We start from the raw sequence: 12,940 nt of genomic DNA on the forward strand, positions 1-12,940 counted from the left end.
AAACTCGAGAACCTTTTCACTGGTGAAGATAGGATTCTGGATTTACCAAGCAGAGAGCTTCTAAGCTCTCATGAAATGGGAAAACTCTCCAGTAAAAACTTGTGAAAAAAATACACCTGCCTGTGATCTGAGAGTTTGGCAGAAACATACACAGATCGCTGTGATCCATGCATGTTTCTGCCTGTAAATATAAAATAAAAATGTAAATATCCCCAAAAAATGACAGTGTCTCCCCCCAAAAGCCTAACCAGCCCCAGGCTTGCCAGCCAGTCCTGGTTTCTAAAGTTATGGTAACAAAATGTGCAGGGTTCCACCATAATTTAGAAACCAACACCAGGCTGCAGTGACAGTCCTGGTTTTAAGTATAGGGGGAAAAAATTGCATAGGGTCCCCCCTATATTTAAAACCAGCACTAAACCCAAAACGGCCAGGCTGTAATGCCACAGCCCGGAGATCCTTTCACCGGGGCTCCGGGTCCAAAGCATTAACAGCCCAAGCCAGTCAGGCCAAGCCGGGGATCTCAGGGGAGGTGGGGACCCCCCAAAAAAGCTGGCATCAGCTGGCATTCGGGAGGTATCAGTATGTGTGGCAACACGCATTCGGGAGGTATCAGTATGTGTGGCAACACGCATACTGATAACCGGTGCGTGGTGCAGTAAGCTCGTTTTTTTTTTTTGCCAAGTCCCGGTTTCGAAGCTGGATAATTGGATGAGACAAGATCAGTTTAAAATGAGATCGTAAGACGCCATTTTGCGAATGGCCACCCAAGTGCCATTTTAGGTAAACTCACACTTAAGTACATATGGTGATATTACTATTAGCATTATGCGACTGCATCTTTCACCATTTCTCATACACACATTAATACGCACAATTGCGCTGTTAACTAGTCGCATATTAGCGAATGCATAAGATCCTGTATGAAAACACTGTTTATTAGCTTCATGCGCACGTATCTTCCCCAAGTTAACTAGCGTCTTTATATCAAACCCCAAATACCTACACATTACATACTCCCATAAAAGGTTCCATAAGCTTTAAAGTATAAGATTCAAGTTTGTTCATTAATTATATTTGCTGTGAAATAAAGGTTATTTGGTAGCTAAGGTTTAATACATGATAAGTAAGTCATGTTTGATATTATACTGATCTGCACTCTTTCAACAGCATTCCGGTATCGTCGGTGTGAAGATCGCAGCATGCATTCTCAACTTATGGACCGCAGAGACTTAAAGCACCGAAATGTACATTATATGACCAACTGTTAGGATGTGCATGAGGCAGGAAACCAGAGACAGCCAGTTGTTAGAGGCTGGACTGTGTCTATTTGAATCAACCTGTTAAATGCTCTGCAACAGATGCATCCTCCTTAGGACCAATGGTATTAGCAACAAACTTCTCTATTGTGTTGTCTGTTTCTGTGAGGGTATAAATGTGTGTGTTGTGACCCCAGTCTGGGTCTTCTTGCTGAATGCTGATTGACGGGGGTTTCTTGCTGATGCCTACATCTGGTCCAGATCGCATGCGTATGTATACTGTACTTGGGTCTGTATAATTCTTTGCGCTAAATTGTACTTGGATCATAGCATGTAACTGACTGTACTTTTACTTGAATATTACTTTGTGCTTTGGAACCACAGGTTCAAGGTCTGGAGTCTTTATTTACTGTATGACTGCGTATGCAAAATAGCGTCATCCTTAGAGGTTTATAGGCAGGATATTAGAAGGTATAGGCAGGATATTAGAAGGTATAGGCAGGAGTGTATAGAGGTTCTAATTAAAAATCCATACTGGGGATGCTGCGGAGATATAGGATATAGGTGAGTATGAAATCTTTTTTGCAGGGCCGGTCATTAAGGATTCTATATGGGACAAGTGGACTCACCGGCTGGTATAGGTAAGTATATGTGAATGGGTAGGGGTATGTAATAAAGTTTTATTAATCAGTGTGTGTGTTTTGTCTTTATTTAACTATTTATTTTACAGTGGGGGTACAGGTGCCGCCCGTCTGCTGGCACTTGTAGTTCCACAAGTGCCAAAGGGCAGGCATGCAGGCACCTGTAGTCCCACTGTAAAATACAATACTTTATTTAAATGTCCCCACTTTATTATCCCCGTACCCAACGCTCCAGGGGTGCGAGGAAGAGCCCCAGGCTTCAGACCAAGCCTCGGGTTAAGGGAGAGGTGGGACCCCTTTTTTGGGGGTCCCCACCTCCCCTGAGATCCCCGGCTTGGCCTTACTGGCTTGGGCTGTTATTGCTTTGGACCCGGAGCCCCGGTGAAAGGGTCTCCGGGCTGTGACATTACAAACCGGCCGTTTTGGGTCTGGTCCTGGTTTTAAATATAGGGGGGACCCTATGCAATTTTTTTCCCCTATATTTAAAACCAGGTCTGTCCCTGCAGCCTGGTGTTGGTTTCTAAATGACGGGGGAACCATACACATTTTGTTCCCCGTAATCTTAGAAACCAGGACAGGCTGGCAAGCCTGGGGCTGGTTAAGCTTTAGGGGGGCCCTACAGTATGTCAGTTTTTTTTAACACTTTTAACCCATTTTTTTACAGGTACAACACAAGCAGTTTACACATATCTCACTGATATGTGCAGGCTGCTTGCTCGGGAGAGTTTTGCAGAGAGAAGCACTGCAATCTCGAGTGAGTCATTTCTCCTGCAAACCCTGCTATTCGGCAGAGAAATCTCATTCTGCTCCACCATCGGCCATCTCACTCTCAGCTAAACTCCCTTCTCTGTAAATTTGAGAGTCTCAGGAGCTTCAAATCAACCGAGTTTAGGTGAAGCTAAACGAGTTAAAAAAAATGCAAACTCTCCCAGACTCGATTCTTAGTAAATTTACCCCAAATAGTCTTAAAAATGTTAATGTGTTGTATCTATATCTGTATGTGTCACTGCTGATAATGCTGCTGGTCCTGACATCAGATCTCGTGGCTTCTTTTCTGTCCTTCTAGTTTAATATAGTGCATTTTTGTTATTGCAGATGGCCCAGAGAAGGTGCAAATTACAGGCAAATTATATGTGAACTTTGGTTCGGACATCTCATTATCATGCTCTGTTGATTCTGTCCCACCACCTGACTACCAATGGAGAATCAAGGACAGAGATTTATATATAAAACAAAAATCACTCCTAATTCCTAATGCTTCCTCGGAGAACCAGGGTACTTATACCTGTGTGGTGACTAACCCGGTGACACTGCATTCTGCTGCTGCCTCTGTGTATGTGAATGTTACAACGGGTAAGTTTTTAATGGATTGTTCCAACTCAAGACCAGGTATTCCTAACACAACAACTGACACTTAGTAATGTACATAAAGTGCAGTTGGAAATCCTGTATGTTTATAAATATGTTTAGGCAACTATGTTGCAGCCTAGTCAGGGAGGGAATCAGAGTGCAGCTCAATCGTAGTAACTGCCAGACTGGTCTCTCTGGTGAAGGTCAATCACAGTGTGAGACAGATACAGGGAGACCTATAATAGCACCTCTGCCCCTGTGTCCTGGTATCACCTTTATCTGTTGTTCCTCCAGCAGATCATGGGCCTGATTCTCAGTCAGACAGATCTTGCGGATATTTCAGGCTGCGCATGCGCCATACCATGCATACACACATATGGATGGAAATTGAATTGGGAGTTTCTGGACTGGACTTTTCAGACACACAGAACAGCAATGGCTACAGATGGAAAAACAGTGGCTGACATGGCCTTCTGCATGAAAACAGATGATAATGGCATAGATGGGGGAATACTGGCATTAGCATTGCCTATTCTCCTGGAATTTCTTTGAGATTCACAAATGTTGGGGAGATCTACTGGGCCCCTGGGAGAGTAGACAACTGTCCCACATCCTTTCTCATATTCCTGAATTAGGCTGGGTGGGAGTAATCGAATCCTCATTGTCCCACCCTCATGTCATAATGCTGCAGATCAGGTTATTATGTCACAGGGGCAGGGAGGGATCTGATGATGCTTCCATCCTTTCCACCTGGACCTCCCCTTCTCCATATATCTCAGCGCACATAAGTGAAAAGTAGGTTGGTATTAGAGGTGTGCACCGTCCACTTTTCGTGTTTTGGATCTGGATCGTTCTTCGTGTTTTGGATCTGGATTGGTTTTGCCAAAACCACCCTTCCGTGTATTGGGTTCTGGGTTTTGTGTTTTGGATCTGTATTTTTTTTTTTAAAAACAGCCAAAATCACATAATTTGTGGGTTTTTCTGCTCCTATGCTATTATTAACTTCAATAACATTAATTTCCAGTCTTTTCTGAACACCTCGAACCTCACAATATTGTTTTTAGTCCAAAAGGTTGCATCGAGGTAGCTGGATAACTATGCTAAGCGACACGAGTGGGCGGCACAAACACGTGGCCCATCTAGGAGTGACACTGCAGTGGCAGACAGGATGGCAGTTTGAAAAACTAGGCCCCAAAGAGTACATAATGCAAAGAAAATAAAGGTGCAAGATGGAATTGTCCTTGGGCCCTCCCACCCACCCTTATGTTGTATAAACAGGGCATGCACACTTTAACAAACCAATCATTTCAGCGCCACGGTCTGCCACACAACTGTGGCTGAAATGATTGGTTCGTTTGGGCCCCCACAAAACAAGCTGGCAATTAATCTGTCCCTGCACAAACTGGCTCTACTGAGGCAAGATGTCATCCTCATCCTCCTCATCTACCGATTCCTCACCCTCTTCAGTGTTGTGTACATCCTCATCCTCACAGAGTATTAATTTGACCACCACAGGTCCCTCTGTACATTCTGGAGGCTGGTCTCCCTGGAAGAATTGATAATTCATTTTGATGAACATCATCTTCTCCACATTTTGTGGAAGCAACCTTCTACGCCTTTCGCTGATAAGGTTCCCAGCTGCACTAAACACTCTTTCGGAGTACACACTGGATGGGGGGCAACTTAGATAAAATTGAGCCAGTTTGTACAGGGGCCTCCAAATTGCCTTTTTTTCCTGCCAGTACAGGTACGGACTGTCTGAAATGCCTACTTGGATGCTGTCACCGATATAATCCTCCACTATTCTGTCAATGGTGACAGTATCATATGCAGTGACAGTAGACATGTCAGAAATTGTTGCCAGGTCCTTCAGTCCGGACAAGATGTCCAAACTTGGTCCTGCCTGCCCTGCATCACCGTCAGCGGGTTGCTTAGGATACCTAAGTTATTTCCTGGCAGCCCCAGTTGCGGGAGAAAATGAAGAAGGAGCTGTTGACGTGTCACGTTCTGCTTCAGATGACAGTGTTTTGACCAGCAGGTCTTTGCACCTCTGCAGGCTTGTGTCAGCCGGAAAGAGAGACACCACATAGTCTTTAAACCTAGGATCGAGCATGGTGGCCAAAATGTAGTGGTCTGATTTCAACAGATTTACCACCCTGGAATCCTGGCAAAGCGAATGAAGGGCTTCATCCATATGTCCCACATGCCGAGCGGAATCACTCCATTTTAGCTCCTCCTTCACTTTCTCCAGCTGCTTCTGCAAAAGCCTGATGAGGGGGATGACCTGACTCAAGCTGGCAGTGTCTGAACTGACTTCATGTGTGGCAAGTTCGAAGGGCTGGAGAACCTTGCACAACATGGAAATCATTCTCCATTGCGCTTGAGTCAGGTGCATACCCCCTCCTTTGCCTATGTCATAGGTGGATGTATAGGCTTGAATGGCCTTTTGCTGCTCCTCCATCCTCTGAAGCATATAGAGGGTTGAGTTCCACCGCGTCACAACCTCTTGCTTCAGGTCATGGCGGGCAGGTTCAAGAGTGTTTGCTGGTGCTCCAGTCTTTGGCACACAGTCGCTGAATGGCGAAAGTGGGCAGAAATTTTTCGGGCCACCCAAAGCGCCCCTGTCATTTTTCAGAAAATTCTACACCACCAAATTTATTGTGTGAGCAAAACATGGGACATGCTGGAATTTGCCTAGATGTAATGCCCGCACAATATTGGTGGCATTGTCACATATCACAAATCCCCAGGAGAGTCTAAGTGGGGTAAGCCACTGGGCGATGATTTCCCTCAGTTTCTCTAAGAGGTTGTCGGCAGTGTGCCTCTTACTGAAACCAGTGATACACAGCGTAGCCTGCCATGGAACGAGCTGGCGTTTCTGAGCTGCTGCTACTGGTGACACTACTGAGTTTTGTCCTCCATTTATGGAATATTGATATATACGTGCGGCTAAGGCGCACACAAACACAGAAAAGAAGAATTTTTTCTATTTTTGGAGTGCACTTTGGGGGTTACACCACAGACAGGCGCACGTATGTTGCTGCTCCTTTGTTGATGCACGTGCGGCTACAGCCCACACAATTCACAAACACAGAAAAAAAGAAGAATTGTTTATTTTTTGTGGAGTGCACTTTGGGGGTAATATCACCCTTTAACAGACAGGCGCACGCTTGGCGCTGCTTCTTTGTGGATGCACGTGCGGCTACAGCCCACACAATTCACAAATACAGAAAATAATTTTTTATTTTTGTTGGAGTGCACTTTGCGGGTTACACTACCCTTTAAGAGATGAGCCAGCCGGCCCCTTACTTATGGGACATAGGCACATGCTTGGCGCTGCTCTTTTGTTGATGCATGTGCAGCCACAGTGCACACAATTCATAAACACAGAAAATAATTTTTTATTTTTGTTGGAGTGCACTTTGGGGGTTACACCACCCTTTAACAGACAGGCGCATGTTTGTTGCTGCTCCTTTGTTGATGCACGTGCGGCTAGAGCGCACACAATTCACAAACACCAAAAAAAAATTTTTTTTGGAGTGCACTTTGGGGGTTACAGCACCCTTTAATGGACAAGCCAGCCGGCCCTTGATTTATGACGCAGTCACGCGTTTGGCACTTTTTTGTTGATGCACGTATGGCTACAGCGCACACATTTCACAAACTCAGAAAAAAATGTTTTTATTTTTTTTTGGAGTGCACTTTGGGGGAGCACCCCTGATGGACAGATCACCCCCCTGAACAACAATACTACAGCACCCTTTTAGAACTACAGCCACAACACAGCCCAGCCAGCCCCTATAGACTTTGGAGTGGACACAGCCCCTATGGACAACTGACTGCACAACAAAGCCCAGCCAGCCCTATGGACAACAGCAGCACAACACAGCCCAGCCAGCCCCTATGGACAACAGCAGCACAATACAGCCCAGCCAGCCCTAGCTCCCACCCTCCCTTTTCACTGACCACAGCCGGAGTGAGAAATGGTGCCGACGCGGGGACCTTTTATAGAATCCAAAACCCGCGAGACCCGGAAGGCGGGATGATGACGTTTTGCCTCGATTTCAGATCCAAGTCAGGCGGGAAAACTTGAGCCTGACTCGGACCCGTCTCGGATCGGGGGGGTTCGGATTTCAGAAATCCGAACCCGCTCATCCCTAGTTGGTATGTATAGACGTTACCTCACTGTCATATTCTTATCCTAATACCTCTATCTCCACTGTCTCACTTATATAACTGTGATTACTTTTTGTGTCACACGGTTTTTCTTTCTTTTGAAAATTCTTCTCTATTTTAGTTTTAATCCAGTGTCCTCTGAATTTACCTAACATTTAGCTAATTTACACTGTGAAACAAATATACTTCCGCTCTGTCATCTCTACTCAAGCCTCTACCTCTAAAGGTGCCTACACACTTGCCGATATTTTGGACGACTGAACTATATCACTATATTGGCCAGTTTGTACACAAAAATTATATATGATAACAACCAAAGATGCGTGCTCTCGAAGGTCGTTGGCCTTTGTCGTTCATCGCCAGAACATGCAGGCCAACCAGGTGATATTGGCAAGTTCTTGCATTCTCAGGGATGGGGGAGGATGCCCGGCACTGAACGATATCGTTCATATCATTCAGCGTGTGTGCTCAATGTCATTAACGACACTGAGCACAACCCTGCTGGGGACACAGTAAACGATGTCGCTCATGGAGCAAATCATCTAGTGTGTATGCACCTTAAAACTATGCACCTTTTAATACTGTACATTTAAATCTCTTCTCACCGCATGCACATCAACCATTGGCTGCTATTATTACCCACAATCCTGCTTCCAACTTCTAGGACAAGGTAGATATGATCCCACATTATATGATAATATGCACTTCCTCAGCCAGCAATGTGCTTAATTCCTTCCCTGATCCCTATGGCATCTTCTCTTTATTTGATACCTTTTCTACAACCTCTCTACATGATCCTGTACCCTCACCAATCAGTGGAGCCCTATCTCCTGTGCTCCTACCAACTAATATATGTAATCTCTCTATGGGCTCTATTTACTACAATCTGCATTTGCAATGCAGATTGTAGTGTGATATTAACGAGTGAATTCGCATTTCGAATTCAAGCAATATCACAGGGATTTACTACAAATCCCTTACAGGGACAAAGCTTGCGGGAAAGCTCTGTCCCTGCGAATCCCCTCCGCACACTAGTCACGGTATTTTCGGAAAAAATACCATGACAGTGCCAGCACATGCGCCGACCGGTCGCCGCTGCTACCCCCCCCATCGCTAAGCCCTGCCCCCATTGCTAAGCCCCACCCCTCATGATTCACGGACCCCCGCAACCCCCCCTCCCTTAATAACACTTACCTGCATGATCCGGGCCTCCGGTGATATCCTTCATGCCTCCGGTCTGCTGATATCCCATACTGCACTGGGACCCGATCACCTGATGACCGGGCCACAGTGGAGCATGGGAGACCAGCTGACCAGAGGGTAGACATCACCGGAGGCCCAATCACCAGTCCCTGGACTAGTAAGTAAATTTTTTTTTTTTACTATTTCTTTTTGGTTTTTTTACAGTAATCAGCTTGCGGTCTGTTTAGACCACACAGCTGATTACTGGGCCAGGCTCCCGCCTCTGCTCTCCCCATAAAAGCAGAGCAGGAGTCTGGTAACCAGGGGAGACCCTGGATAACACCACCTCCAGGTGGCGTTATTATCACGGGGCCTCCCCAGGTATTTTTTTCACATTTTATTTTTAGTAACTACCAGGCAGATCACATTTCCCATTACAATTATGGGAAATGCGATCTGACTACTAAAAATAAGTGATACTTAGGGGTTGGAGTCGAATTTTACGAATTCTACTCCAATTGCCCTGTAATAACTATAGGTGATACTAAAATAATGTGAAAAGGGTGTGAAAACACCCTTTTTCACTTTATTTTAGTAAAAATAATGTTAATAAATAGAGCCCTGACTCTCTGTACTGGCATAAATGGAAAAAAATATTGGTAGACAGCACTTCTCCAGAGCCTAATAAATGTGGTAGGGTGATGGTAGTTGCCAGTAAGACCCAATGTACTTATCGTATTTTCCATAGGACAATATAATTGTTCATGTTTCCTTCATTTTCCTATACATTGCAAGCAGGACCCTCTTACATTTAAAATTACTGCCAGTAAGGAGCTGTCATCTGTGTAAAGTTGCAATCTGTGGTTGGAAGATTTCTGACTCTGGTCACATGCTGATGCCATTAGGTACTCTAGAAATATTACATATACCTACAAGTCATCTTTTAGATCTTCAGACAATTATATAAAATTGTGGTTTTCCCTAATTCCTGATTTGTCCATCTGTAGCTGTCTGCTGAAAATTGTCATGACACAGAGGAGATGTAACTTACAAGAGACCAAGCAGGGTCTGTGTCTCTTTGAGTGTCACTAACTTGACTAGGGAAAACTTGGAGTCAGTCTATCATCTTCCCTAAAAATACATTGCTATGGCAGACTACTGTATATCAAATTGATGTTTGAGTCTTCAGTGTAATCTTCAGTTATGAGAACCCCAAATGTCTTTAGCAATGATCTTACGAAGTAAACTATATGTTGCATATATCTGTATTGGCTGAGCTTACTAGCCAGATATTAGCTGGGCAATGGGCAACAAATGTAAACTTTGTCCTAGTCATTTGGCACAAATGCAAAAAAAAACATGAAGTGGCGCAGACCATGTGCAGTCATTTATTATTGTAATATTTGTTGTTACAGTTTAAGCACATAATTTTAAAATTGTGCAGAACAATACCCCCCATACCTGTACCTGGCTCTTTGGAAATAATAGAGACTTTGCTAGAACATCCATTATCTTCTTACATTTAGAAGGTGCAATGTGATAGGGATGAATTTTTTTAACTCAATTTATCTTTCTTTTATTTACACAATGTATGTAAAAATAAATATTTAGCTCTTAACAATTCAGGATTTCAATTGACACCTTTGTATCGTATATCAATAAAAGGTTAAGCATTATAGTGTATATATAAGGGGTCTAAGTTTCCATATTGTTTACACTCAATTTTTACTTCTGTGTAATTTGTTACTTTTTACTCCTGAGTGTGAGGCAGCACCACCAGGACTACTGAAATACTATCTCACCAATTAGGATACTGATAGGGATGAGGCGTTGTACTACTGTATCTATCATTTTAGTTGATATCAAATATTTTTTTATTTTAATGCAATTATTAAACAATTATTGATTGCATTTTGTTTTTCTTTCAGCAGGGGTAATTTTAACATAAATAGGTTCTTGCCCGGCCTATCAGAAACTAAATATTTATTTTTAGGAATAGGGTGGACAGTAGCTTTAATATAACTTTTATATTATATCTACTGCTACTGTATATTGTTTTCCCTCAAAAAAATGTTTCTTAAAGCTCGAAAGAGCCAAAACAGGGTCCCCAAGCGCTTTTTAGTAATTAGAGATGTGCGCCAACCCCGTGTTTTGGTTTTGGATCTGAATCTCCCCTGGCTTTGGATCTGGATTGGTTTTGCCAGAACCTCACCTCCGTGTTTTTGTTTTCGTGACTTGGTTTTGGATCTGGATTTTTTTCTTAAAAAAATAAAAAAAACTGCTAAAATCACATAAAATGTACCTTTTGTTCCTACAGTATTAATAACCTCAATAACATTTATTTCCACTCATTTCCAGTCAATTTTGACCACCTCACAGCTCACAATATTGATTTGTTCATCTTGTTTAGGCCCAAAATTTGCACCAAGATAGCTGGCTGACTAAGCTAAGGAGCAGCAGTGGGTGGCACAAAAACATGGCAGTTCAACTTCAAATATGGCAAATCAGGAATCCCTTTTATTATTCAAGAGAGGCCTGAGGGAGTTGGATTATGTATGTAGTTGAAGGTAGGGCAGGGACAGGAAGGGTTGATTGGAAGTACATTTAATTTTGTTTTTTGATTCAAAAGAAAATTTGAGGGAGAAGGGGAGGGGAGGAGGCATTTACAAAATAAATGTGATACAGTACATTTACATCAGTCCTTGCCACAGCAGAATCCTTGAGCATGGCTGCTGCTGCTGGGAGTTGATTTTCTCATCCCAGAAGGGGACCAGGAAGAGTGCTTTTCAAAAAAAATAAACAATTGATTTAAATAATGCTTTGAAAACCTTCTATATAGGCATTTCCAAATCTGTACAGGGACATAAAAAAAAACATAGCTAGTAGCCTCAAAGTGCCACTTAACCAGCACAGATATGTGGACAAGCGTAAGATCTATTATTTAAGGACAGGGGTAGCCAACCCTGGTCCTCAAGAGCTACCAACAGTGCATGTTTTCCAGGTCACCTCACAGGATCAAAACTATAATAATTAACTCCACCTGTGGATCTTTCTAAATGTTTTGGTGAGTAATGAATACACCTGTGCACCAGCACCAGCTAGGAGTAGATTTTCATCCCAGAAGGGGACCATGAAGAGAGGTTCCAAAAAACAATTGACTTAAATAATCCTTTGCAAACCTTCTGTAAAGTATTGTCCAACCTGTACAGGGACATTAAGAAAAACAGATTTAGTTAGTGGCCTTCAAACTGCCGTTGTTCCCACTGTCCACTTAACCATGTGAGATATGTGAACAAGTGGAACAAAGAATTAAATGCAACATTTCATATTTAAGGTTTAAGTCTTACATTGTGTCTTTCTTAAGAATTCTTTCTTGAGCGCCATGCCTGCTTGCTAGTTAGTTAGTTAGTTGCCTTTAAATTGCCATTGTTCCCACTGTCCACTTCTTAGATATGTGAACAAGCGGAACAGAGCATTAAATGCAACATTTCAGTTTAAGGTTTAAATTTTACATTGTGTCTGGAGATATTTTAGAAAGCAGAAAAAGAGCTCCACCACAAGCGGCAGATGACTAAACTCACACACAAAGGTTTAATAGAAATAGATACAACACCAGATCAGATGTTTACCCTGGAGGATCTGTCTGATTCATTATGGTGCCTCCAAGATTGTGCAAATTCTGCCAAAAGAGAGACTGAAACCACGGCTAAACATAAGAGTCACCTTCTGGATGTGAATTGTCTCATTTGCATGGGAAAAACCCAACCCTCAGATGAGATGGATCTCAGCCAGTGGACAACATTGAAATTACCATTAAAAAATTAAAATGGAAGACTACAGTGTGGAGAATCTTTCTTCACAGTCAGGAGAGGCCTCAGAGAACATGAAAAAAGATGCTCTAGGTGCTGAACTTCAAGGGATTTCTCCATCATGTTCTGCAGTGTGGAGGTCTCATTCACATGTTTTCTATAAAGCAGTTCAAAGTTACAACCTTCAAAGTGTCTGGCTATAACACCCACCTATGCCAGGAATTACCAAAGATTATTACAAGCAAAGGATTCATCTGTCCGGAATATGTCTGGGAATTCATGGATTGTATTTGGCCTAATTGCACTAAGACATCCAGTGATTCTGTCACTGTGTTCTGTAGCCGACTTTATTCCTACCTGAATTGCAAACTGAAATATGGAATAGTAAGCACAGACAACATGGAGGCCTTTGTTATTCCACTGCCTGCATGCCAAACAATATCTCCCAGACTACACCCACTGGGGTGACCAGATCTTGATAATGACCATCCCCATATGTTGCTAGGCCTTCTTCTTCCAAACCATC

The 12,940-nt window shown here is 43.1% G+C and overlaps 1 protein-coding gene across 1 annotated transcript in view; it reads left to right on the forward strand.

Annotated features, from left to right (window-relative positions):
- The window catches only part of LOC148535439 (cell adhesion molecule CEACAM1-like), a 47,966-nt gene that overhangs the window by 18,863 nt on the left and 16,163 nt on the right, over positions 1–12,940 (forward strand). Inside the window, exon 5 of the mRNA XM_088462561.1 lies at positions 2,993–3,250. Coding sequence (XP_088318687.1) covers positions 2,993–3,250 — 258 coding nt within the window. The remainder of the gene's footprint in view (positions 1–2,992; positions 3,251–12,940) is intronic.

This window comes from Taudactylus pleione, unplaced genomic scaffold (genome assembly GCF_031769625.1).
Source record: "Taudactylus pleione unplaced genomic scaffold, aTauple2 ptg000051l, whole genome shotgun sequence".
NCBI lineage: Eukaryota > Metazoa > Chordata > Amphibia > Anura > Myobatrachidae > Taudactylus > Taudactylus pleione.